Source organism: Myripristis murdjan, chromosome 9, assembly GCF_902150065.1.
Source record: "Myripristis murdjan chromosome 9, fMyrMur1.1, whole genome shotgun sequence".
Classification (NCBI taxonomy): Eukaryota; Metazoa; Chordata; class Actinopteri; order Holocentriformes; family Holocentridae; genus Myripristis; species Myripristis murdjan.
In genome coordinates, this window is record NC_043988.1 from 18,877,865 (window position 1) to 18,905,000 (window position 27,136).

Consider the following 27,136-nt stretch of genomic DNA (forward strand, 5'->3'; position numbering starts at 1 on the left):
TTGTGTAATTTAAAGATTAAAGACGCACATATGTGCACTAATCATTGTAGGCGTATTTTTAACGAATTTACATTTGAGTATTAGGATATTTACCCGTATAATTCTTGTTGCTGAAGCTTGGTAAACTATGTGTTAACTGCCATAGCCAGACAGTTCCTTAATACGCAAATGCAGTGAAGTTATTCTAAACTTTGCGACTTGAGGAATCTCAAAAAGCGATTTCTCTGGAGCTAAATTGGCCATGGTCATAGTCTGTGGTCTTGCTATATATTTACCGTGCTGTGTTTTACTCCCTATCGGATCAGTCGAACAGCTCCTTTATGCATCTTTCTGAATTTGGGGGATATTGGAGGTGAGACTTGGCAACCAGCATTAAATTAGCCGAGTGACCAAACGGCTAGCTAGCTACCTCTCCGTTGTACGTTTGTACGTCCAACAAAAGCCGTCGTCTTGCGAAGAGCCTGACTCCAGATTATGTCGGTAAGAAGCCTTCCAGAGATATAAAAAGAACAGCGTCAGGGTAATAGCAACATAATTAAAGTCAGTGTACGTTCATTATTGTATTCATTTGTCTAATTTAGTAAAGATGGCGGCTACAGGCTCGTCTTTAAGGGCTGCTGGTCGGTAAGGCTGGGGTTAGCTTAGAGGCCCCGCTAATGCTAATGTAGCTCTGCTGGAGACGGGGAGGAGGATTTGGCCAGCGTGTTGCTAACTAGCTGCTTTGCTTATTTGTTTGACCAGTAGTTCCTCACTAATCTGGTGGTATATTTGTATCGGCATAGCCTAACCACTAGTCAACACAGATTTATCCGCTGGACGACGTGGTAGGAATCAGATATTGAATGATGACCGCCTTCTGATAGGAGCTGGTCATCCTAAACAATACAGGTAAAGTTAGATAGCCTGTAGTTAGTGTTGCATTTACAGGGCACGGCGGGTTATCAGGTTTCAGAAGCCTGTTTTTGTTTCCCGTGGGAGGGTTAATCATTTTTCTATTTTTGTAGGCTGTTCATCCAATTTTAGTTCACCCTTAATGCAGATCTTGTGTTAATACTGCATGATCACCATGAAGTAGCACAATAAGGAGTCTGTGTATGTGGTTGGTATAAATTACATGAAATTCTTGACCATAATTCTAACTATTATTCATGTTAAGTAACTCGGATTTCCATCCAAGATACAGTATTTTTATTTTTTTAAATCAGTAGGTATTTGACACTATGCAGATCCACTAGATTGTTTTTTTGTTTTTGTTTTTTTTGTTTTTTTTTTGTGCCAGCTAACTGCGTGTGTGGCATGAATGATGCCAAGTGAAATAATCTTATTTTGTGTAAAAGAAGTGTCATCTCAAGCAACTGTGATGGACGACTTAGTTATGTTGTCATTCGCAGTTTCCACAGTTTAATGCTGTGAACTATTGCTGTTTTTACAGTGTCTTCATCCTTTATTTCGAGGAGAAGTGGGGGGAGGGCATCACTGACAAATTAATTTTATCTCTGGTGTACAGAAAACACTTATCAGCCATATTTGTAATGTCCAGTATTATACTGCATTCAACAAATTGTCCTCTGCAAATGTTTTTACAGAAGTCAGCATTATGTTTTAATCCAGAAATTTCTAATGGGCTAATCTCATGAACAGGAATAGTCAGCGTGACTCAGAGTAAGTGTGCCATCGGGCTGTGTAAAACTATGACACCACTGCCAGAGAGTGCTGAACAGCATCGACTTGCTGCTGATGTGTTGTCCCAATGTCGATTTGTTTCAGGCGAGTGACGACGACTCCGTTGACTTCAACAGAGCAGGCTCCCCGGTTCACCACAGAAAAAAACACAGCATGGAGTCATCCAAATCTCCCAGAAGCTCCAAACACCACCATTCACGGTCAAGGTCGCGCTCCAGGGACCGAAAACGTCAGTATTCAGCCACAGTGCTCAGATTTAAGGCAAATGCCTGAAGAATTAGAGCTGTTTGTCCTTTTAGATTCATAAAATTTCTTATCAATTGGAAAATAAAAAAATGAGTGCAGATAGAGGCCTATTTATTCTGGCAGTTTATTTGCTTAAAGTTTAAAGAAAAAGCAGGCACAATCACTTTCTATGATTAAGATAGTTAAAAAGTGCCATACTAAAGCAACCAGAACAAAATATAGTTGCCCTGACTTGAATTAAAATACCTGAGTCATATAATTTATTCTGTATGCACAAGATATACCATACCATCTTTTGGGGCATTTCATAGTTTCCTTATTTGAAAAATTGACATATTTGATACAGAGATTCATTTCAGTCGTAGAAATTGTGTTTTTGTTTTTAAAATCTTAAATTAATGAGCACACAGAAAAGAGTCAGCTATCCAACAGAGGCTGCTGCAGAATTTGCCACTAGTTGTATGTAATACTGCATACATTAGCATTATGCGTGTCCTAAATGATTGCTGTCAACCCTTCTTTTCTTTCAGTATACTCCACAAAGTCAGTCATTTGAAATTCATAAAGGTCAATTATTTTGACGTTTGGTGTTTACAGGTGACAGAAAGCACAGGCGAAGTCGCAGCAGGAGCAAAGAGGTAATTAATGATTTTATTTCTATGATTTAAAGCAAATATTGTCAGCTTGAAGGCCTATAGTTTAATTCATTTGGTTAGTTTTAGGCTGGGGTAAGTATATTTAATCAGGTCAGGTGTAATATGTATCCAAGCTAAAATAGTATTATTAATAATAATAATAATAATAATAAAAGCTTTCCAGATGGACATGGGCTTACACACATGGAAAGGGCCCTTTTTTGTCCTCCCTATGTTGACATTTCTCAGAGGAACCTTTCATCCTTGGATATCTGTCACTAATTGTAACCATATGATATGGTTAAGAGTAGATATTTTTTCTTTATTTTTGTTAAATCCTTTGTGTAGATCACATGATAACATTTCTACAATAAATCATACTCAGCGTGCTAATGCACGAAGAGACTGAACAGAAGACCCTGCTGACATAGCAAAATAATATGCCTACTACTGGGACAGGTAACTATCTGCCATTCAAACTCCTATTTGCCTTACACAATTAAGTAGAAAATCTGGAAGTAACACATCTTTTGCAGCTAGGGATGGGCATGATCAATCAAATTTTCACTGAATGCAAACAGATATTTGGCTCAGCCTAAATGAATATAAATGTTTTTTTAATTGCCTTAATAATTGTGGTAACCGTGTTTGTTATTTTTTCCTTTTTCCCCCAACCACTTCACTATATTTGTGCAAGACTGTTCAATTTGTCCATATTTGAGAGCAACACCAGCTGTTGGGTCTACTGATGGCCGTCGCCCTCTTTAGTGTCATGCCAGGTCATAGCAATGAGTAGAAGATGTAAGGGAAGTTGAAGTTAACAGGTGGCATAGATGGGCAGAATTGGCAAAAAATCTACTTCATTGTCATTTACACAGTTTATCAGCATGTTTCATTTTTGTTTTTCAGTGTTTGTGTCAGTGTAGACATTTTAAAAATACATCTCTGAATTAGAGTATTTCATTTGATCAATTGAATCATATAATTAAATAAGTTGCCCATCCCTGTTCATAACTTTCAGTGAGTTTGAGTTAAATTTTTTTTTTTATTAAGGTTACACAGAATTACTGTGGGTGAGCTGAGTAATTCTTTTTTTTCTTTTTTTTTTTGGGGGGGGGGGCTTTTAATTTGATTCTCATAGTTTGCATGCACATTTCCGAAGAGCTGACACTGTTGGAGAATTTTAAAGAAACGGTCGACCTGCCTTTTTTAAAGTGATTGACTTGTCTGGGTTGTGACAGGATATTTATAGAAGCTTTATCCACTTAAGGTGCCCATTAAGATATCACTAGAAGTATTTTTTAATCCTAAGTAGAAGTAAGAATTTCTTTCATACACTCTGAAAGATGATTTTTTTTTTTTCATTTTGCCTTGTTTCAACAATTGCAACAAAATGAATTGAAATAGCTGTCTCCATTCAGTTCCAGTTATAATTGTGTGCAGTTCTGGCAGGCTGGACACAGAAATGCCCTGTTATAGTCATGTTAGCAAAATATCTTTCTGTACATGTTATGGAAATGAAACTTAAATGCCAAGGTTTTTATTTTGTTTTTCCAGCTTGTCAAATTTATTACGTATCATTTGCTCTAAGCCATGGTACTAACTCTTTTTGTTGCACTATTTTCCTGAAAGAGACAACTTCTTCTTAAAACAGGCACGAAAGAGGGACTCTGAGAAGCCATCAAAATCTCACAAAAAACTGGATGACCAGCACGAGCAGACCGAGCGGGGGAAGGAGAGGCTTTCAGCAGAGAACGGGGAGGAGCGATATCGACGCAAAGACAGGAAGCCCTCGAGGGGTCGGAGCTACTCCAGATCACACTCAAGGGAGAGGTCAGTCTGGGCAATCACATGCATGAGGCATGAGTTTAGGGGACCCTGTAAACATCTTTTACAAAACAAATCAAAACTCTGTTGCTGGGTCTCCAGTGTGATTTCTGAATTTTGCTCAGTCGGCCTTGATGTTGCTACGGGCTAAGAGACTCAACAGTTACATTTAAAGTAACTGCCAAATGTCATATTTTGTTATGTCTGATTGATTTGTTGTTGTTGTTTTTTTTTTTTTTTTTTGGCAGCACTTGGTTGAGAGAAGTGCTTCACAAATATAGTTATTATCAGCAGAAAGAGTCTCTTACATACCACTCAACATCTTTGATACCGGCTATTTATTCTGATAATTTTAACAGGGCATATTGTTGAGTTGATAGTTTTCTCGATCTATGTTTATTCCTTATTTTCAGGCGGCATCACAGTAGAAGTAGGGACAAACGGCGATCACGATCACGCAGCCGGGACAGAAAGAGGAAGGCGAGGTCTCGCTCAGGCTCAAGAACCAAACATCGGCATCGGAGCAGAAGCCGCAGTAAGAGCAGGTGGGTTTGATTGACATTCCACCATTTGTTTTGGTGGAGCATTTTATTTTCTTCTTAACAATAAAAAAATATATGTTGATTTATTGTACACGTCCCACTTATCCTACATGCATGGCTTGTTATTAGCCACTAACAAAATGTCTGTTAAATTGTTTTCTGTTGTCTCTGCAGGGAGCGAAAGAAGAGGAGCGAGAAAGTGCGCAGAAAGAGTCGAAGCCGATCTGTCAGTCCAGTTGCCTTCCGGGGCAGAAACACAGCTATGGATGCTCAAGAGGCCCTGGCCAGAAGGTATGACAGCTAGTGAGGATGTTTACACAGCAGCTCAGTCAACTGGGCACTCAGTTCGGATCTGTTGCGGGCAGGGCAAGTGGCTGTGACTGAATCTGTGTAGTGATCTCCAGCAGCTACAGTTTTTAAGTGGCAAGTCATGTACTTTTGTTGCTCTGGAATTGTTTGGCCTGATGATATGTTGTTTTAACAAGTTAACATAGACAACAACACTTAATAAGGTGGCAATAATTAATAAAAAGCAAAAAATAAACACAAAATAATTCCCAACCATACCACTGACCCTAACAATGAATGAAGCACACACATTGGCTCGGATGTCAATAATCATGAAAAGTTCAGCCATGGCTAACAAATTTAGCAGCCATTCCCATACAAGCAGGAGTTTCTCTGATCATTCATTCCTATAGGAAATGAATGGACTTCATGTGACTTGTTGATTGTTTTGTTTGCAGTTGGTTACAGGAAGTGTAGCTGTGTAAACGTAAAAATTTTATCTCTTTGAGGTATTCTACAATGAGCATAATGCTTCCAACACTGAATAACTAAGAGGATATTTGCTTTCTCTCCTGAGATTGGAAAGGGCCAAGAAGCTGCAGGAGCAGAAGGAAAAGGAAATGTTGGAGAAACAGCAGCAGCAACAGCAGGAGATGGCTGCAGGTGAGAGGGACTTATGTTGGAGTACGCTAAGTTTTGTAAAGACTATCATCGTCATCATTTGAGTCAAGATCCAGCCATTACTGGTCATGTGCTGATCTTTGTGTTTTGCTTTTAGTTGCTGCCCCTCTGCTGTGTGATACAGTTGCTGCTGCTGCAGCGGCAGCTGCTGCCACCAACCCTGTCCTCAACGTGGCAGCCCTTCTGGCCTCTGGGACGCAGGTCACCCCACAGATTGCCATGGCAGCGCAGATGGCAGCTTTACAAGCCAAAACCTTAGCAGAAACTGGAATTGCCGTGCCCAGCTACTATAATCCCTCCGCTGTCAACCCCATGAAGTTTGCAGAGCAGGAGAAAAAGAGGAAGATGCTATGGCAGGGGAAGAAGGAAGGGGTAAAATTTTAGACATTTGGCACTCCTCATTGAGCACAAAATGCTATATGATCAACTTTACTAAAAATTGTGACTTCAGTACAGCATGGGTCCATGTAAATGCACCCCTCTTGTATAATACTGATTATTTTTGTTTTGTGTTTTGGAAGGACAAGTCCCAAACAGCTGAATTGTGGGAAAAACTAAACTTTGGAAACAAGGACCAAAACGTCAAATTTCGCAAATTAATGGGTATTAAAGTAAGTATAATTTTGTCATTTCTGACCTTTGTGTGTTTTGATAACTGTGTCGAATCTCTGAGTGAATTACCTAATTTACTTTTAAATTTTACACCACCACCTGGATGTTTCCCAAGTTTAAATTTTTGTTTTGTCTTCATAGGCAGATGATGATGGCGAAGCTTCAAAACCACTAAACGATGAAGGCTTGAAGACTCTTCAGCAGCAGGAGGAGATGTTTAGGAACCTTGACGTTCAGTATGAGATGGCCAGGTCACAGACACACACGCAGAGGGGAATGGGCCTTGGCTTCTCGTCCTCATTCTCACGCGGAATGGATGCCATCTAGTGCCAGCCCCTTGCTCTGTCCTGGCCTCTCAACTAATCATATAGATCTACCAGCTCACCGCTAGCCCTCAAGCTTGCATGGATGTTGCTTTGGATCTTTAATTTATTTAGGAACAAAGATCTCACATCTTGAACATTGTAATGTAAATAGCCCAGAGCTGAGTTTGTCTCAGTGTTTATTAATCTGTACATCTTTACAAAATGACACAGTTTAATGACTGGTTGATGCTGGTTAAAAGTAGATATTTGTTTGAATAATGTAATAGCTTTTTTTTTTTTTTTTTTTTTTTTTTTTTTAACTAAAATGTTTATGTGGTTGTTTGAAATGGAACACGATGTAGGTTAAGTGAATAATTGTCTATATTCTTTTACCAAAAGGCATCGGAGCTTTATCTGAAATCAAAGTAGCATTATTAGAATCCCAGTTTAAGTTCTTGAATGAAAAAACAAACAAACTGGATTGTAATAATGTTAATTTGTCTTCAGTCACCAAGGAAAAAGGTGGGCTTGTGAAAGGAATAATCATTTTTCAGATGTTCTTGGAATAAATGAGTTTGTGTTGAAAAATGTTTTCCCAAGGCCTCCTCGGTTCCCTGAAGAACATTAATGTCTGCACGGATTAATTCAGTTCTGGTTTTAATAAGAAAAATAAAACAGGCGTAGTTGGTTTTTTGCCAAGTCTGCATCATAAAACACTGAAATCCAGAGAAAGAAAGTGTAACCTCACACACAAATCTGGAAAAACATGCTCACGTTTATTAAAAAAAGGTAGAGTTCATTCTGTAGCTGGTTGCGCTGAAGGTTTGATGGAAGCCAGCTCCTATTTGCATATGAGACTTGAGTATAGCACATGAGCCACACCAGTAATGAGGTTGTGGTTTGCAAACTCCAGAATGAGGAGCAGGATGGGGTACTCGCTGTGTCTCTTGTCCAGGGCAGACTGGTCGCTCAGGCCCATCCAGTGAAGCAGCAGCGTCCGCATGGCTTCTGGAAACAGCTCTGTGGCCAGTTCCTCTGCAGGCGGCAGGTCGCTGATCTGCTCAATATGCTGCACTTTAAAGTCCTCCACTTTTTGGCTGATGCTGTTGTTGGCCGCATGAAACTGCTGGCCCAGCCAACGTCCCATAGAGTCGAGCAGGGGACTCGAATACACAGAGGCCCAACTCGTGGCCTCTAGCAGCGAGAGCACAATTTCTGCCACATCTCTCTCCTCCAGCTTCCCATCCATATACCGCTCAGTGTTCTCCAGAAGCAGCAAGACCGTCTCCAGTCGGTCTGAGCAGCCTTGACTACCAGAGGAGAGTTTTTCCTCCAAGCTGCGCAATTTTTGTCTCAGGGTGGATAAAATTAGCTGGACAGGTTCTGGTTGTGAGCTCTCCTTGGGGAAAGAACAGTAATCATGATCTGCTGAGGTATCACCAGAGGGACCAGTGTCAATCCCACTTATATCCACCAGCTCCCTGGAAACTTGACAATGTGGACGTGACATCAGCTGAACCTTTAATTCTTTGTCACACATGTCGGCGATGCAACTGGATAATGACGAGTCAAGCTGCTCACTGAGGTTGTAACTCATTTTCAAAGGGCTGTCGTCTATCTGGGATTTCCACACATCCTGCAGAGAAAACAGAAATAGCCAACAGTAAAATATCTTGGGACTGATTTAAGCAAAGCACATGGAGACTGCATGCTCAAACATACATCATGTGAACTGTACCTGGAAGTTCTCCAGCACAGCAAGCTGTTCGTGTTTGCTGTACAACTCAAAGGCTACTCGAAAAAGTCCTTGAACACTGTAGAACCAGAGGCTGTTATTTACAGTTGGCACCTTCAACCCATGAAACCTGAATGCTGGAACAAATCAATACGGAAGACAAACCTGTAAACACTGTGCTGTATGTATATCTGCAGCAACACCATTATTGATCTAATTGTGGTCGACTACCTGAGGAAAAATGTATTTTTGTTGCCAGTCCTTTCTTGGCAAACTTGGCATGGTATCTGGGATGGTTCTCTGTGCGAATGTCAGTGTTAGAGAAGAGATCAGCTCCTAAAAACAGAGGAACCATGGGGCCCTGAAACAGAAACAGGAGAGATGATATGACATCTCAAGAGGAGGTCATAGAGACAAAAATGAGTTTTAACCTTCCTCAGATATGTTCATTTCACAATCCCCTGCTCATCCAGTCTATGCAAAATTATCCGTGAAAGGCTTTGCAATAGCGTCAGATATACTGACAGATTTGGGGGACAGTGTTACTTGTGCAGCCAACAGTAAAGACAGGAAATCAAAGTATTGTATTGTCAAGGATGTATAGAAGTCCTGCAAACCATCTGAAAATATACAAACTGACTGTTACTGTCACTGCTTTTTCTGGTAATGGTGATCACAGTGCTTTTCTGTGAATAAATCAACAGATATCTATCTGAAATACAGTGCAAAAGACACTGTGTATAACTGACAAAGAAATTGTGTTGGGTCCTGCTTGACAAATGAGTGCAACAATGATGACCGTCGATAGCGCCCTCTAGTGGACCTCAGTGTTTATGGGTTATACAGACAGGAGGCAGATCTTTGCTCATCTAAGTACAGAAAAAAAAAAAAAGGTTTCTCTGAGTCTGTGAAAACTTACCACAAGATAGTTACTCACCTTGTTGGGACATTCTGTCAGCCTGAACGATGTTAGATTTACCAAATAAATAAAGCGAATTTTCCTGGAGCCTCCGGCCCACCGAGGTAATGTTAAGTGGACAGGTGTACAAGCTGACATGGCTGGGAACAGAGGATCCCTCCAAGTCCTGCAGGAAAATATCACACAAATATTAAAAATTAAATGGTAAATACACGAGACAGGGGACTTTATGGCCAGAACCCTCTCAGGTTTCTTAAGGTTTTTTTTTTTTCAAGCCCTTAATGCGGTCTTACAAGGCCGCGTCACAGATCACTGCTCCACCCCAGGGTTTTCGAACATTTTCATTCTCCTTACCTCCAAGGGGACTTTCAGCCTGAAGATATTCTATTTTATATTGTTAAATTGTTTTGATATCATACTTGAACACTGACAGGTTCAAAGTGGTGAGATTAAAACATGATGATTAAAACATGTTTTGTCTTGCATCCCCAAAAATCCACCTTTTCAAACTACTTTACAACATCTGACTGTCTCCCTGAATGCCTCTAACTGCCTCCATTTTTTTGACTATGCCACTGTTGTTAAATCTCTACTTGTTTTAATTTATCTAGTTTATTTTTTATAATAATGTTCATTTCATGTGCTTTTATATATATATATTTTACTGTAGTGTTGTTAAGTACCAAGGAAAGTGCTATACAATAAAATCTATTCTTCTTCTTCCTCTTATTATTATTGTAACATTTTCTTGCCAGTTAAATTACAGAGAAATGATCCATTCTTCATTTTGACGAGGAGTGCTTGAAAATGCCTAACAGACAAACCAGTGCTCTACCTAACATGCACATTTTTGATCAGCTTTGAAACCTTTCGAGTAAATGCATTACGTGCTCCCACACATACAATAGCCTATATGAATACCAAAGCCTAAACTTTGAAATAGCTGCACTATTTCAGGGATCATGCATCATTATAGACAGGCTGGAAGACATCCAGCTGTTTTGTTGTATACACAGGTAGAGAGAGTATACCCACCTGTTTTTCTGGTAATTTACAGATTACTCTTCCCACCTATCAGCCACAACACCATTTACACAGAGTATACCTGCTTCCTCTTTTGTGATCAACCCGTCTATTTAATAGCAAACCCACCTCATCAACTACCACAAAGGCAAAGACAACCCTGTATTAGGAGACACGGCCCAGCCTACCGTGTTTTAGCTCGTCTGCTAACTCAGGGTGTCTGGCTCACCCATATTTAAGTATTTATCTGGAAGGTAAAACGGGTGTGGTGGGAATAACTTGAATCATCTGACAGGCAAACTGTGACACTGTTTTGACTGCTTGCTGTAAATTTTCCTGGCAACAGAGGAACTCATCTAGCAGCGACCAGCAGCCTGTTGTACCAGTTGTCATATGCTGCTGGCACGGTACACCAGTTTGATGGATGACTTAAATCTGCAGGGGAAAACAGAGAAACAAATTCTCTGCACACTGGCAACATGAAATTAAATTTAAAAAAACAAACAAACAAAAAAAAAAAACTTATTTTTGCAACTTCACAATAAAATAACAAACTTACATCTACACTGTTAGTGAGTGTGTGTGTGTGTGGGGGGGGTTACACTAGGTGTTAATGTTTTCTGTATGTACTGTAAACATATTTTTGTTTGTGGCTATAGTGGATATGGGTAACCTACAAATCCTGATTGTGCTAGACAACAGAGATATTAAATACCCACTGACATTGGGTTATGTTGAATAGCTAGGTTTCTCCTCTATTGATACCACTTCAATTTATTAATATTAAGTATTACAGTAAGCTATTGGTAGTAGAGGCAGGAGAAACTGGTTTTGGTGTGCATATTATGGGCCACAGAAGGTGAACATGTCAGTATTTCTCTTAGTGGCCCCTTTACACCTCACTTGTAAAGATCCATGGTGCAAATAAACAGACACATCATTAGTGTCGAACTATGTGATTGGAGCATAATGTCCAGAGCTGACTTAGATTACAGGCTGCTCATATCCATCTTAACCTGGTGCCACAGAGCAAAGTGTAAAGGGACAACTTAATGAATATTACAGAGATGCACAGTAGCCAACACTGAAGGCTTTACTTGTTTTTGTCTGTTTGGTGGCTATTAAGTCCTCTTGCAGGATTTTTTTTTTTTAAATATAGAACTGTCTGGAGAGCAAATGGTGTGTTCAGGCTGATCAAACTGTAAGACACAATTTTTAAAATTGCTACACTGTTTGCACTGGTAACCTGCCTGGAAGACAGGGAATATTATTTGCATGTAAAGGCTGTTGTGTGTATGGTTCTCTGGCAGTAACTCATCTGTAAGACATAACAATATACATAGAAACTACTTGGTTACCTTGTCCTCAAAGAAGCTTACTGTTAGGAAATATTTGTTACCAAAAAAAAAAAAAAAAAACCACAGATGTATGACATTCAGATACAGAATTGTCAGGTAACTGTAGAACATCAACCTGCCTGGGAGATAGCTGTACGATTGGAAAACATTTCTTTTGCTGCTATGAGCTTCACATTTGTGTGGCAGCCTGGCAGGGCTCTTCTTAGTAACTTACCACGATGAGAACAGGTTTGTTTGGTTATAGCTTCATTAACCTTCAGGACAGGAATAGGAAATCATGTGAAACTACGCAGGTTACAGTTCAATCCAACCAACCAAGTGATTTCACAGTGAATCACTGAGTGTAGTCTTTAATGGAATGAAATCCTGCACTTATTTGCCCTGATAAGTCAGTAAGTAGATATTGGTTGCAGTATATGATGTATCTCTGTTTGTTTATTTATTGCAACTAGATATTACCTAAGAACATGTTGTGGCCATGACGCTCACCTGTTAAAACAACTAAACGCCGCGTCGTGGATTTACACACCTCCTCTGCTCCTTGGCACTGTTTACAATTCCCACTTCCTGGTTATGAACACGTGACATCACGAGCACCAACAGCAGCAAGTGAAAATACAACGAGTAACCATTTTGACCTTTGACCCGGCGCCTTGGCTCTGTGCCACACTGCCACCAAGCTGAACAAAGATGGCTGAAGTGGATTTCGGCGACAGCGAGTTGTTTGAACAATTGGACGATACCGCACCTGTCCCGACGCACATCCGCTTCACCGATGAGGAGGAAGGTGCGGAGGACGGCTCCCAGCTGAAGGACAGACTGGAGGAGTGTGAGGACAACATCCAGAGGCTGCTGGAGGAGAATATCCTTTGCGTCCGCTGCGCTGGTTGTTAGCAGTGGCTAACTTTAGCTAGCGCCGCAAAACCAATACAAATGCGTTTATAATGACTTTCCGGGTCATTTCCTTAACTTACAGACCACATAAAGGTTTGAAAAGAAAGCTGAACATCATTACCAGGCCGAGGTAAATGAACTGACATAGTATTAAGCAATGCGCATCATAATTTGTGGGGAAATCATCAGCTAACGTTAGCTAGTGGTTTTTCTCCCTGCTTTCCAGCGGCATCCGAGTTGAAGATGTCAACATCGACGGGCCGCTACTCCAGATCCTCTACACAAACAATGTCATCTCAAAGTAAGGAAACGTGTCTTACGCTGATAGATGCATATTGGTGCAGGTATGATTTCCATAGAGAATTGCTTTTAAAAACAGTTTGAGTGACAGTATTAGCCCATTCTTATGCAGGCAGTGTCGTCAGGAAATTGAAGACAGTGTCTGCGGCATCATTCAGAGGCACCAGGCGCCGGGAAATCAAAAGAACAACGCCTCCTTCCGAATGACACCTCAGGTATTCATCCTCAAATTCATCTACCCTAAGACCGACTAGATGTGTTGCCATCACCAATACCGTGTTGTGTTTGGTTTTATCCTTTTTGAAGAATTCAGCTTTTCTCATGGAGGAAGATCAGCATGCAGAGTCTTCCAGTGGCATTAACACAAAGACAGAGGCTTTCAGTGTGAGTATTTTATGGTTTATCTGGGTGGTTTTCTGTGAAACATTTTGAAATGAACCGCACTGTGTTTCATTATTCTGTAGTCTGAGTTGCACAGCTCGATTTGTATGCAGTGCCCTCTTATCGCCTGCCACATGGGAATGTTGAAATTACCTTTTCATAAAGAGGATGTTTTCTTGTTTCTCTGTCACAGGTGGTTGGGAGTGTCTTATATTTCACGACATTCAGTATTGATAAACTTGGACAGCCTCTGCTGAATGAAACCCCCCAGTTGACAGAAGGATGGGAAGTTCCAACGTATCTTTAAGAGCGCCAAAATCAGTCTTCAGTCCGGATGTTTCCTTATTTTAATCACTATGGATCACTGCAGTCTGTCTAGTCAGTTGCTGATGGTACTATCAGTCAAGGAAGAGGAATAATTTCCTCTAGGAAATGTCACTTGTTGGTTTGTTTCCAGTTTATTACAAAAAAAAAAAAAACAGTCAGCACTTTATTAAGAAGTCTGTTGAGAAATAGATTAGGTACTGGCTGTGATTCTGTGTTGTGCATAAACAAAATATAACTTCCTGAATTGTTGCAAAAGCTATCAGCAGGTCTTCAGCCAGGTCATTGGCACAGATGGGCAGGAGATAGATATTAAAGATAAAAGGTATGACTTGGATTATAAGTAAAGCTTCACTGACTTTGCAGCTTACATTATGACTTACCTTGTGTAGAAACTGCATGGCATTTTTCTAAATAATGATCTGATCTGTTGTAGGCCCAGATCCATATGTTTCAACTGTGGCTCAAGCACTCATCAGCTGCGAGACTGTCCCGAGGTAACAAGCATGAATTGCCAGTATTGCATGAAACCAAGTGTGACATTTTTGAAAAGTTAGTATTAAGGTTATTCTTGTTCCATGGTTGTTTTTTCCAGCCAAAAGACATGGCCGCAATCAATGAGAGGAGAAAGGAGTTTACTCAGAGCACCAACCAGACGAACCAGCGGTACCATGCTGACGAAGTCGAGGAGCGATTTACCAAATACAAGCCTGGAGTCATGAGGCAGGATAATTGTTTTGTAATGGATCAGACAACAACATGTTTTTATTGCATGTAATATGTAGGGTAACAAGTACATGAAAATCTTGTCCACGTTTTTTCCTATGTGTTTCACTGTGTTATGTTTTTGAACAGTGAGGAACTGTTGACAGCACTGGGAGCTGGCAGCAACACCCTGTCTCCTGTGATCTACCGCATGAGGCTGCTAGGCTACCCACCAGGTTGGCTCAAAGAGGCGGAGATGGAGCACTCTGGCTTAACACTATATGATGGGAAAGGTATGTTTTCAGTCAGAATGAGACTTTGATGAGTTCTGACTAACACAAACTACTGACGAATGTAAAAGTGACTTTTAATAGGGCTGGATGATGTGGAAATCATTGACTGAATACCTTGATACTGACACTTTGATGATACTGATAGGGATGACTGGTAAATAAATAAATATGAAACCACCAACAATCAGTAGTAATATGGATGTGACAGTCAAGCAGGTAGAGCAAATAACAGAACAGACAGTACAGTTTAAGTTGAAAAAATGCATCCTGTTACTGTACGTTACCCTTAAAACAGGAAAAGACAACACTTAAGCCATATCAAAATATTATAATATTAAAAATTCCAGATGGTATCCAGTGTTATATCACAGTCTTGACATATTATCAAGATTTCACTCAGCCCTACCTTTGAAAATTCTACAGAGCTGCATTTTTTTCTCTCTTCTAGTTTCAAATAATGGAGATGCGTCTGGAGATGCTGGTGAACAAAAAATCTCCTATGATGTTTCCAAACTGGTAGATTTCCCAGGCTTCAATGTACCTGCACCACACTATGTAAAAGATGTAAGTCTACAACAGAGGACAGAATATTTTAAAATATTCGATTCTGAAGTATCACTAGTCTTCTGAGTGCCAGTGCTTTGTTCATCATCTTTATGTTTGGTCTTTCTCTATTGGGAAAATGTAAAACTAGATGCAGTGCTCACTGAGCTCTAAAATAATCAGGCAGCATTTTGTATTTCTTCTGAAATAAGGGGGGACTTTCAACAGAATCTTCCAGTTGTTTAATTTATGACTCCAAATTAAAATGACTCAAATGCTGAGTTTTCAGAGGAAACTGTGGCTGCTCAGTCAGAAGGTAATTCTTGGTGTTGTCAGGACTTAAGGTCTGTTTACATAAAGCTAGTGAGCTATTTACATAAAGCCTGAGATTCCTGAGTTCTTGAGACATAGGTGTGCTTTCCAGCATATTCTGTGCATTAAATATTTCTTGTCATATTAAATGGCACAAAACTCACAAATCAGGATGGTAGTCCATTTGAAATATCTTCCAGGTCTGAAATATTTTAGTGCCATACAGTGGTAGATCATCTCTACAAGCAGAACAGTAGCTGCTGAGCAATTTTCAGCCTCCAACTTTAAATCTGTCTACTAACACAAGTGTCTAACTCTGTTTTTTTCTGTAATTTGTTCTGCTCTCCAGGAATATGTGCACTACTGCTCTGTTCCAATGCAGTACAACCACATGAAGCCCAACTTTGCTGCCTACCTGTCCAACAATTTTCCTTTGGTAATTATCATAAAGGCCGTCAGTGGTTGGGTATCATCCTCCAAGACACTGTGCATGTTTCTGTCCACCACTGCAAGGTCCCAACTTTTTCATATCTCTCTATCACACCAACTTTCTTAGCTCCTTGAAACAGGTAATGACTTCAAACCAGGAGACCAACATCTGTGAGCACTTACCATTTGCTGACTTAGTCTTTGTCTGATTTCATGTGATATATCTTGCCCATAGCCTGGTGCCACGAGTGGTAAGAGACGGCATGAATCTGACTCAACCACACAGCAAAGGAAGAAGAGAAGGTCCAGTCCTGAGAGGGGCTCAGATATGGAGGTTGACTCAGGTAACTGTTCATCAGGATCACCTCATTTGCAAACAATAACTATACAGGAGGTCGTCTTAATATCGACTAATGCAGTGACATAAGGACATAGAAAATGGGGAAACATGCTGGACATGAGATTACTTTGGGAATTCATAGCGGAAATTGCATAAAGAAATTCTAAATGTGTTTTTTTGTTTTATGTTTTTGTTTGCAGCAGTATCATATAACAACATATAGACTGGCACAATCAGTATAGTCCACTGAGTGACTAGGGCTGTGTGATATGATGATGTGTATCGTGCAACGGTAGAAACATGTCATTCGTTCCATGTTTTGCCCTGTTGTTTATTTCGTTGTCACAAATCAACTCTTTGGTAATTTATTACGCTAGCTTATAGTCTGTAATTTGGATGATGCTTCGTGTTCCTCTGCACTCCACGCATGAGCGTAGGCAACATAAACTAACAGCATAACATAACACCGAAATTTAAATCCTGTGCAGACATGTAGCAGAAGCTACCCTGTGGTCGACACAAAGTGTTTGTTCTGAGTGTCACACTTCGCTGATCACTAAAACTCAGGACAGCAGTGTCATTTTATTAACTCTACACTAATGAAGCACAGATTAAAAACAGCAGGACTCATAGCTGCATCCACTGAGACAAAATGTTCACTCCAAAGCCATGTTTTTCAACGTTTATTTCTCAGTGTGAATTTAAAGACTTCTTGCAGTCTGTAGAATTTGACAGGAGAAAAATAATAAAATATGATAAAGTACCCTTTATTTGTCATTTATGTGGTAATTTTACAAAAACTGTATTTGTGCAGTTTACTGAAAATGTGCTATATTGTGATGTATATCATTATTAGGGACATGAGATTTAGGTCATATTGCATAGCCCTATGTGTGACCATAACCAATATATATACCAGTCTTTTCCCATGTGCAGTCAGGCTGTGAGGCACACGGTATGGTGCCAGCTGTGATCAGTAGAGTTCTGGAATAGTGCACCGCTGGATAGATTTGGTAGATGGAGAAACATAAGCAATATAAGAGTAAGCGCAGCCATAATTCCTGGGCCTTAAATGATGTTATACAAATACCTGTCCATGCATTATGAGTAGGGTGAAACTGTAAGCAACAGTGGGTGATAAGTAGGTTGGACTGAATAGTGCAGTAATAGGATTATGGGCACTTGGGAGGTGTGGAGGAGTTCTGAGATAGTCTGGGTCCACAGGTTTGAGTCTTAGAAGAGATAGTTTAGGGTGACAGCTCCTGGCAAGAGGTTGTTGAGTTGGTGGGTGGCCTTCTTCTCAGTGGGTCAATACCATCTTCCATATGGATTTTTCAGAACAAATTTTTGTCTGTAAGTGCAGGGTCATAGGCAGTTTTTCTCTATGTTCACCCCGCTCTTTTGTAGTTCCTTCATTGGAGGGCAGTGGGCAGCTGTTCACCCACTCAGCATTGTACACAATGCACATAGCTTGTTCCTAAAGCAGGAGGCAAAGGAGACAAAGGCCATGGTTGTGTTTAGTTAATGCATATTAATGACTAAAATTGGACCAGGATTGGTTGTGAAACATTAACCTTTTTCAGTTGCTGCAGAAAGACCCTCCGTTGCTGGGCGGTCCTCATGAAGCAGAACATATTCTCATCCCATTTGAGGATGTTGGTAATGGTGAACCCTAGGAGGATGAGTGACTACACTGAGTCAACAATGAGTCGTTAACTTACAGTGATCTGTAATATCTGATCTGCATTTTTTTTGTCTTTTCTGTAATTAGTGCTCCAATTATTACTATAAAAAAACACAATGTTTTAAAAAATTAGGCTGTAATGCAGAAGGATAAAGAGTACTCCAACCCTTTGCCTGTTCTGTTTAATGGAACCATCTTTTTTAAGCTCTTGGTGACTTCATTTGTGTCTTCCCCCAGATTCAGGAGCTCCCTGCCATTATGACAGCTCACGTGGCTTCCAGTTCCAGCCTCCGCTGCCCCCTGGCTCTCCATCCTTTAGTTCACCTCCTCCCTTGCCCCAGGGCACACCACCTGCTACTCCCACTCCTCCACCTCTCCCCAAAGGTACACCTCCTCTGACACCTAATGGCTCTCCAGCCCTGCAAGGACGTACCTGGGTAGTGGTTGATGATGCTGGGGAGGGGATGGAGGATGGCCTGACTCTGGAGGAGCTAGAGGAGCAGCAGAGGCTGATCTGGGCAGCTCTAGAAAATGCAGACACAGCCACCAATAGCGACTGTGAGACACCTGCCATGGGGACACCTGCACCCAGCTCTCCAAGTGTGTCCACGCCAGCCCATGTTGACACAGAAACAGAAATGGAAGACCGTGAGGCCGATGAAGTGACTGACACAAAGGGATTTGATGAAACCATCTGTCAGAACAGTGAAAATCAGAGGAGACCTGAGGTCGGAGAGGACAGCCCTCAGAGCCCTGGTCCAGTTAAAGCCAAAGAGGACAGTCCTCAGAGTCCTGGTCCAATCAAAGCCGTGGAGGACAGTCCTCAGACTCCTGGTCCAATCAAAGCCGTAGAGGACAGTCCTCAGAGCCCTGGTCCAGCCAAAGCCGTAGAGGACAGTCCTCAGAGCCCTGGTCCAGTCAATGCCGTAGAGGACAGTCCTCAGAGCCCTGGTCCAGCCAAAGCCGTAGAGGACAGTCCTCAGAGCCCTGGTCCAGTCAAAGCCGTAGAGGACAGTCCTCAGAGCCCTGGTCCAGTCAAAGCCGTAGAGGACAGTCCTCAGAGCCCTAATCCAGAACCCTCTTCTGAAAATGCTGAAGGTGACAACAAGCTGCAGTCTGTGGAGAAGATATCAGCAGTCCCCCATCGAAGCAAGTTTGCGGCTGGCATTGTTCCCTTTGAAGACACACCAGAATTTACAGAAGTTGCCGAAGCCACAGGGACATACCTTAAGATCAGAGACTTGCTAAAAAAATCACCTCGAAATCTTGCAAAAGTAAAAAATAAGGACTTACTGTCTTGAGTTGAAACACAGGGATTCCTCTAGTAATAGATGACAGCTGAATATCATTTTCATACAAACATCTCTTTTAACTGTTTATTTTTTGTACCAAGCTGAATGTCTGTGCTGTTGATGAATTTAATGCAGTGTCTGAAGACAAAGCAGGGATTTGAGGGATGCTTCAACAGCTTAGGTTTAAGGGTATGTTTTGGTCAGTCAGGTGCAGGTTTTTTTTTTATCACTAGTACTACTCATGAGGATTTTTTTTTTTCTCTCGTAAAGTTCAAGTAAAATGTGTGGCTTTTAATCATCAGATGCTATTTCGGCATTCATTTTGTATTCTTGGCTCAGTTTGAGCTTGCTCTGAACACATTACAAGTAAACCTTTTTGGTTCAATATGTTCAGTTTCACCTTGCAACCATGATTAATTGTACTGTTGTTTTGTATTTGTGTTGGCATTACAGTTTTACCATTGTATTGTACATCAATGGCATGACAAGGTAAAAACAAAAAGCCCAGATATTTTTAGATTTATTCAGCAGACTCAGAATACATGTGTGATGTCCTGGCTGCATGTTGTTCAGAGAGCATGTTGACCTTTTTGTATCTACAGGGAGCTCTGGGGATGTAATTATTTAGTATGGAAAGGGTGAACCTTTCCACTCCAACGACTTATGTATATTTCTTGATTATGAAAGTACATAATTTTGTCAAATGGCTGAAATGCAAAACTGCCCATAAACAGTTTCTTCTTATTACTATCTAATTATTTTGAACAGGTCAGTCTAGATTTGTGAAAATGAACAAGTCTCTGAAAGCTGGAAACAAGATTCTGCTCGAGATGAAGAAAATGTTGACACTGCTCTACAAAGACCTTGAAGATTTAAATAGTACATTCAAGTTAGGTTTACACTGGTGCACTATTAACTTCACAACTACTGACAAAGGCCACAGGTGTACAAAAACCCGAGCCTACAAACTCGGTTTCCTGTTAATTGTTAAGGGAAATTACATGGGTCCTGGGTCTTTGGTTTCAAGCTTAAGGATAGATAATGTTCTCATATAGTCTGTAGTTTAGTAGCCGATGGATTTAGAAATGTCAGATCAGAAATAAATTGTACATGGTCTTCTAAATTTTATTTTCATTTAACCGGCTGTACAAAACAAGTGAGTATGAATCACGACTTGTCCATTTTTTTCCCCATCTTTGATTCGTAACTATTTCGCAGCGTCTTGTGTCTAAGTGTAATACATCTGGTCTACACGTGTTTGATCAATCATTAATCATGTAACCTACTTGAAAATAAGTGGCGAGTAGCCTCACGCGTAGCGAGAAAAAAATTCCTTCCACTACACAGATTGCGCATGGCTACTTAAAAATACTAGTAGAAGACCGCTTTAGCCCAGTCTGCTTCAATGCGCAGTCATGTCTCTCCTTGGCAAATCTCACTTTTTGGCGCTTGAATGGCTTGACTTCTGTCTAACTTACCCAGTTACCAAATTAGACGCCTACTCAGTGCGGTTGACACCCGAGTGGCAGTGAACTTTTTATGGAAGTTGTTTTGTTTTCCGGACTGGTCGATCTTTCTGAACAAATCATCTTTGGTCCGCTCGTCGCGTTGACGTTCCTCTCAGCCGTTGGACAGACAGCTCATCAGCAGCGAGGCTGGGCTGTGCCTCAGTCTGATCCGACCAGTCGTGGTTACACACTTAGCTTGCTAGCCATATTATTTTCTCCTCAGAAGACGTGGATTGTACAGACACATATCAGGTCAGTATTTGCCCAGGCCTAACCCATCTATCTCCGCTGCACTTGTTCGTCCATCTGCCGCGGGTTACCGGGGATTTCCTCCGCGGTAGAGGGAAGTTGAACAGATAACGTAGACGGTACTAGGGGTTGGTGTTAGCTTGTTAGCCAGCCCTTCTCCTGGTCCTACCCGCCGGTCTGCCGTGTTACTTGGGCCTCACTGCTAACGTTAGTTAGCCACTATCACACCGACAGTGGCTCTTTTAAGCAAGGCAGATGATATAACTGGTAGTGGACCGAAACAACGCCCCACGGCACTTTGTCTTTACAGGTGATATATGTGTCTAATTTGTTGTCCGGGTTGTCAACTTGAGCAGCTGTGTGCCCTACCGGAGCCTAGGTGACATTGCGGAGACTTTTGGACTTGTGGAATTTGCTACCTTGTCAGTCACTGGTCAGGCCGAGGCTTTACTTGTTTGCCTTAACTCGTGGATTATTACTGGTTACAGAACGTGCTGTCTCCAACCAGATTATATAGAATTAGTAAAGTATCTAACATTGCCTAAAGATGGAGATTTTCCAGTCTCCTCTTTGCGCTCCACTAGGACCAGATGTGCCACCTCAGCGGCTGCTCTTACTGCATTTATAGGGACTCAGTTAGGACAGAGGGGATAGGACCGGCCGGTTAGCTGGTGTTTCTAAACTGGTGAACCAGACTCCAAGACACTTAACATGTCACTGTCAAGATATATTACCAATAGCTTAGGCATGCCGGAGAATATGACTGATACAGCAAGCAGTGCTTTACAAAACCCTCATATCAAGCAGTTCTGTGGTTTAAAGGTGTGACTTGGGAGTGTAGGATTATCTTTTAGTAACATCTGTTCTTGAATAAGTGAGAGGCAGTATAGCTTGTTTTGCCCGCTATGGCATGACATAACTCTGGGGTTTGGGAGTTTATGAAGCACAAACACCTCGAGACTTTTTTAACTTTTACACATAGGTCTACATATGTTTTTCACTGTCTTGATGTATGCATTTCTTTTTACCATTTCAGGTCTCATTAGTGACTGGACTGTGAACCCAGCCTTAGTATTCAGACTTAACATTTAGCTGTAGCTGTAACGAGTCACAGAGTAAGGTTACGACCAATGGGAAACTATCCTGGTGGTTTTAATCTAGATCAGTAATACATGTGTAGAATTGTAGGGGTTTTAATGTAAAGAGTAAACACCAAGGATGCAGGATCCTGCCTCAAATGCCCTGCTAGTGTCCTTTTAGTGTATCTGCACATCCTCTCTAGTGCCAGCAGTAGGCTACATAATGTCCCGAGCAGATGTTTCCTCAAAAAAGGAAGAACCACAGCATGCTTTGGCCTTGTGCAAACTAATAATGACAAAAGCAAGAGTGTGTGTGTGTGTGTGTGTGTGAGACAGAACGAGTTGGGCTAGAAAACACACCTCTGAGAGCATAAAGTGTTAAGTCTAGCTTGCTTCCTCCCTTTTTTTAATTTGGCAGTAGCCAGTTACGAGGTGGTTGTTGTACCAAGCCTGAGGATCTCATAAACAGGGCCTGCTTGCCTTGTATGTGAAGCAGAGCTGTGACAATCTGAAGCGAGTACACATTACTGTGCCAGAACTGCCTCTAAAGCTTACTGGCTTGTATAACACTGCTGCACTCCCCGGAACAAGTAGGCTACTTGCAATGATGAAATGGGTTGTGTATTTGTAGAGAATTTGTAGTGTGGCTACAAAGTGCCAGAAAATTTAGCCTACGTCTGTATAAGAAGTGGTTTTACATTGCTTTTGTCAGCAAGAAATGCTTGTACTAAAATATGAAGTGCCTAAGCACTGTGTTTTGGACAGTCAGCCGACTCCAGTTTGTGTACACGTTAATCTGGAGATTGATTTTCATTGATTCTTTATGAGTAGTCGTTCCAACATGTTTTTAAGCCTCTGATGCAGAGCACCGACATCCTAAACATGTCCAACTCTGCTGATCCCATTTGGAGTTTTGTCATTACAAATGCATGCTGCTTTCAAATTGACAGAACTTTATTTTAAATGCCAGGCCTAGTGGAGATCCCAAGGCTTCCAAAGATATCAAATATGTCCCGTGGTATTACAGGGAAATGTGATGTTGCTTCAGTGAAGTGTTGCAAACAGCAAGAACAAAATATGTATGTGTTATATGGGAAAAAATGTATTGTTTCTATTTTTGCCGTTACATAAGGGTATAATTAAGGGGAAGTCAGGGTTCAATTGGTTAAAAATTGTCTGTATTTTGCTTGTCTATGGCTTAGACAGATACCGGGTAAATAAGAACTCATGTCGCTGGTCATGTCGCGTGGAAGTCAATTACGTCTGCATTGTGGTTTGTTGACTTGGCTCAACTTCAGTGCTGTTTTACAGGACACGTGCTCTGTCAGACTACATGAAGCTTGGCATGGCCTGGTACTGAATAGGTTTACCCTAGTATGAATATTTGGGTTTGAAGTGCAGCAGCAAATTAATTTCCCTGAATGTCTGCAAAACATTGACAGAACATTGATGTTTGGCTTTCTTTAAAGCTGCAGATTAGCGTGTGAATCAGCGGCAAAAGATTACCATTGCTGTAGTGGGAAATGTTTCCAGTTTAAGTGGATCATTTTCAACTGACTACACCAGCTCACCAATCAGAGCTGAAACACTCCCTTTTGCAGTCCCACGAGACATTTTTAGTAAGGCCTGTTTTTTTTTTTTGCCTTCATTCTAACAATGCGCCAAATAATGCAAATGATTTGTAGAATTTTTCATTTGCTGGGAGAGGAACACAGTCATATGGGTCAGTTAGATCAGATTTTGATGAAAGTTGTTATTTTTGAGGCTTCACTTTTTTTGTTTTGCACAGATAAAGTTTGAATTTTAACAATGTTGAAAGCCACAGATAGCCTCTTGTTCTATAATGGGTTTTTGTCACCATGAAAGCTTCAATCTTCTGAATGCTTTCAAGGGATAGTGCTTGTAGAGCCCTGTTGACCTGGGGGCATCAATCAGTATTATTCAAAGGCACAGCGGGGGAAAAGTGGAGCATTGCGTATGAAGTGGGTCAGTGCCTGCTGATGACCACCCTCCATTCTCTGCTGAGAAATATCTTGGAGGGTGTAAGAGTGAGAGGCAGGCCACCTTCTTGGTTGTTTTGGTTAATGTAGCTCTCAAACCTCTTAGGAATGGAAGGTATGTTTCTGTGACGCTGCCGAAGAAGTTGTGTCAGATTTCTGCTCTGTGTTAAGTTTGGCTTTTTGGCTGTCTTGTAAAAAAGCTCCTCAGTCACTTCATCAAGAGAAAGCACTTTTTAGTCATAAAGTGCTTTGACCAGCATACAGATATATAGGCTTGTATCACCTGCTACTGCTAGCTTCTCTCCCTGTAGGATTGCTTGTCAAGACCCCTTTTAAGATGTTCAAAAAGTGTTCACACCATTGTTTTTGAGAAATTTGTCCCAGGATTTTGCCAGGATTGGTTGCAAACAATTTACAAGGTCCCAAATAAATTAAATTTCCAATTCGACTTGATTTGGTTAAGGATATTTCAGTTACAATGCCAAGTTAAAGAAGATACTCTCAGAGAACTAATGCTTTTGTACAAGGAACCATCTAAACTGGTGCATTATTAAAATATTAATGTTTACATTACAAAGTACATCACAAATGTCCTTTTTATTTAACATGACCAATACTCTACAGTGGTCAGCACAATATTGTGCAGCTCTACAGACTTAGAACAAAACATTAAATGATTGATTAAGAATTTCAATGAATTAGTTATCATAGATAATTATGATAATTATATAATATATAATTATGATAATTATATAATATATAATTATGATAATTATATAATATATAATTATGATAAAAATTGATTTGAAATCGATATTCTATTACTTGAACCCAGCCCTACTTGACACTCATGTATCGTAAGTACTTAATTTATTCAAAATACGATACATGGCAAACTTAAGATATTAAAAATCTTAGCACCACTGGCACCAATTTTAAGCATACTGCCCTTACATTAACTATTTATTAGTCCGGTCATCTGATCCTTGTGACACTCTGTGAGGTTACATCATGGTTTACATGTGCAGTATGTAACATGTTTGTACCTATACACACAGCCCTCTCATCGTAATTACATTGTTTTTAGTCTCTTGTTGTTGTTTTTTGGCCATCCACAAAGTTGTTTGTCCCTGCTCTAGATTGTGTGTGGTCAACCTTCATCAAGGTGGTAACTTGATCCAGTATTGGACTTGGTGTCCTGGCCTTTCTATGCACCTGTTCTACAGAGTTCCTGTGGCTGAGATGCAAACACCCACTGACATATGCTACAGATACTTTCAGTAGATTAGACTTGTAGTAAAGGCTTATCACAACATTTCATTTTTTGCTCTTTTGTGTCTAACTTCTAACATTTTGGACACTGACCTAAGACAGACATTTCAAGATTGTGCCGTCGTCACTTAGTCATATTGTCACCCTAGTCATAACAAGGGCATCCATGTTTAAAACAACAAATTCAGCTAATCAGTTTGTCCGTAATCTGGCAAGTAGGATAATCTGGTGGTGTTGGTCGTGGTGCTCCCGCAATAATCCTGTTTTTCAAGAGGCAACAACCCAGAACTGGCTACTTGATTTTAAAGCAAACAGCAAGATTAATAAGACTAGGCCGTGGTAGTGTTTGTATTGTGATCACTAGTACCGGATTGATGGGAACTGTTCACAAGTTTATGATGGCAGTGACATAAACCTTGACGCTGCCTATCCACTGGTCTTTGATGGGGTATTTTTAGGTCTGACGGTGACATGGTCAGTGCTGAGGAGCTTGTTGTCATAACAGAAACAAAATGCCTCCATTGACACAGCACCAAAAACAAAGTCATTCAGTGATGACAGAAAACCTTAAAGGCATATCTGTACTTACCATTTATTAGTTGACTCTAAATGAGTGTCGGTGTATTTCTGTCAGTGTGACCCACAGTGGAATTTGAGGCAGAAATAGAAATGAGCAAATAGCAGAGTTGTCTAAAATAGACTGATTTCATTTATCCGCTTGATTTATTAGCACTGATTTATTGTAGCTCAATTCATCATCATTACTCTCTGCATGTTTAAAGTTTTAATTAGAGTTCTTAACCACAGTCACATTTTAGTGAGAATTGTTTTTTTCATCTTCAGTTTGCAGTGTGCTGTAAAAGGAAAAACCTTAACAAATAATCTCAAAATCACTGTACCAATATGACTTTTTGGGCTGATCTTGTCGCTGTCCGTGTGGTGGAACAAATGCTATTACCAATGTATCTGTGAAAGGCCCATATTGATAATATCGTCACACCAATTTACCGCATCCTGTGTTGTCATAAGTACTTGGATTGCACTAAAAAAAAGAAGAGGTTTTGATAAAATGTAAATACAGTTCAGGTTTCCTGCAAATCAGTGAATTCATCTTCTTTATTTTCTCCTCACAGGGTCCTTTTTGCAAGCACCATTTTTCTCCCTCTTCCCTTTTCCTGGTTTTTGTTTTTATTTATTTATTTTATTTTATTTTATTTTTTTCTTTACTTGATTTTGGTGCGGAGAGAAGAACTTTGCCATCACAGTGCTACACCCAGTCGTGTTGATGGTCTGGGGTCAGCCTGCACCCACTGACGGACACAAGCCTTGTGAAGTGAACAGATCACAAGAAGAAACATGAGCACAGCTAAACCTAGTGGGATCAAAATGCCCAGCAAGATAGCCAGGCCACCAGGGACGGCGGCCCCCAAGACCACCCCGAGCACTGGTAAGACTCCTCCACACCTCCAACACCCACTGCTGCCTCTAACTCTGATTCCCATGAGGCAGTGGTTGCAGTGTTTGCTCTTGAGTGTTTCGTAGCAGTGCGAAGGTCCCACTTCCTCATAACGTGGGTAACTTAGTCAGATAGATTTGTTTACAAATTCACATAAGCCTGGCATTTTCTGTTCCTTGAAATGAAGTCGAACCACAGCAATAGCTCCTTAAGCTCAAACC

General features: G+C 40.7%; 4 protein-coding genes across 11 annotated transcripts in view; 3 read left to right on the forward strand and 1 right to left on the reverse strand.

The window, feature by feature from the left end:
- Nucleotides 1-27: 27 nt before the first annotated feature.
- On the forward strand, nt 28-7,295 carry rsrc2 (arginine/serine-rich coiled-coil 2). Of its 3 annotated transcripts, none has more exons than XM_030059609.1 (10): nt 28-46; nt 1,768-1,912; nt 2,527-2,567; nt 4,219-4,397; nt 4,805-4,936; nt 5,108-5,224; nt 5,799-5,884; nt 6,000-6,274; nt 6,424-6,513; nt 6,656-7,295. In XM_030059609.1, exons 2-10 carry the CDS (start codon nt 1,837-1,839, stop codon nt 6,839-6,841), a joined length of 1,182 nt encoding a protein of 393 aa, XP_029915469.1. In that variant the 5' UTR covers nt 28-46; nt 1,768-1,836; the 3' UTR covers nt 6,842-7,295. The 3 variants fall into 3 exon arrangements, with proteins under 3 accessions (XP_029915469.1, XP_029915467.1, XP_029915468.1); XM_030059607.1 differs by lacking the exon at nt 28-46 and adding an exon at nt 125-480; XM_030059608.1 differs by lacking the exon at nt 28-46 and adding an exon at nt 578-888.
- On the reverse strand, nt 7,111-12,435 carry LOC115364932 (uncharacterized). 2 transcript variants are annotated; one of them, XM_030059612.1, is made up of 6 exons: nt 12,344-12,424; nt 12,069-12,108; nt 9,492-9,639; nt 8,786-8,915; nt 8,558-8,691; nt 7,111-8,455 (listed from the first exon to the last, which is right to left on the reverse strand). In XM_030059612.1, exons 3-6 carry the CDS (start codon nt 9,609-9,611, stop codon nt 7,661-7,663), a joined length of 1,179 nt encoding a protein of 392 aa, XP_029915472.1. In that variant the 5' UTR covers nt 9,612-9,639; nt 12,069-12,108; nt 12,344-12,424; the 3' UTR covers nt 7,111-7,660. The 2 variants fall into 2 exon arrangements, with proteins under 2 accessions (XP_029915472.1, XP_029915470.1); XM_030059610.1 differs by lacking the exon at nt 12,069-12,108 and having other exon boundaries at nt 12,344-12,435.
- A 76-nt stretch (nt 12,436-12,511) lies between these two features.
- zcchc8 (zinc finger, CCHC domain containing 8) lies at nt 12,512-20,098 on the forward strand. The gene is made up of 14 exons (XM_030060769.1): nt 12,512-12,716; nt 12,836-12,878; nt 12,975-13,049; nt 13,161-13,263; nt 13,355-13,432; nt 13,623-13,726; nt 14,013-14,078; nt 14,190-14,250; nt 14,349-14,476; nt 14,609-14,751; nt 15,200-15,315; nt 15,956-16,042; nt 16,271-16,379; nt 18,297-20,098. Exons 1-14 carry the CDS (start codon nt 12,545-12,547, stop codon nt 19,358-19,360), a joined length of 2,349 nt encoding a protein of 782 aa, XP_029916629.1. The 5' UTR covers nt 12,512-12,544; the 3' UTR covers nt 19,361-20,098.
- An 827-nt stretch (nt 20,099-20,925) lies between these two features.
- Nucleotides 20,926-27,136, forward strand: part of clip1a (CAP-GLY domain containing linker protein 1a) — a 28,222-nt gene continuing 22,011 nt past the window's right edge. For 2 of the 5 annotated variants that reach the window (XM_030060764.1, XM_030060765.1), the window contains exons 1-2: nt 20,926-21,111; nt 26,593-26,906. In XM_030060764.1, the coding sequence (XP_029916624.1) occupies nt 26,816-26,906 (91 nt within the window). In that variant the 5' untranslated portion in view covers nt 20,926-21,111; nt 26,593-26,815. The remainder of the gene's footprint in view (nt 21,112-26,592; nt 26,907-27,136) is intronic. The other 3 variants (XM_030060766.1, XM_030060768.1, XM_030060767.1) reach the window with 2 other exon arrangements.

Coding starts and splice junctions, on each gene's coding strand:
- rsrc2 (XM_030059607.1), top strand. Junction 1,913..2,526: donor GCGCTCCAGGGACCGAAAAC/GTCAGTATTCAG, acceptor TGGTGTTTACAG/GTGACAGAAAGCACAGGCGA. Junction 6,514..6,655: donor GCAAATTAATGGGTATTAAA/GTAAGTATAATT, acceptor TTGTCTTCATAG/GCAGATGATGATGGCGAAGC.
- LOC115364932 (XM_030059610.1), bottom strand. CDS start 9,611: ATGTCAGCTTGTACACCTGTCCACTTAACATTACCTCGGTGGGCCGGA. Junction 8,916..9,491: donor TGACAGAATGTCCCAACAAG/GTGAGTAACTAT, acceptor TTTCTGTTTCAG/GGCCCCATGGTTCCTCTGTT. Junction 8,456..8,557: donor CTGTGCTGGAGAACTTCCAG/GTACAGTTCACA, acceptor TTTTCTCTGCAG/GATGTGTGGAAATCCCAGAT.
- zcchc8 (XM_030060769.1), top strand. CDS start 12,545: ATGGCTGAAGTGGATTTCGGCGACAGCGAGTTGTTTGAACAATTGGAC. Junction 13,264..13,354: donor CCTTCCGAATGACACCTCAG/GTATTCATCCTC, acceptor TCCTTTTTGAAG/AATTCAGCTTTTCTCATGGA. Junction 16,380..18,296: donor AGATATGGAGGTTGACTCAG/GTAACTGTTCAT, acceptor GTCTTCCCCCAG/ATTCAGGAGCTCCCTGCCAT.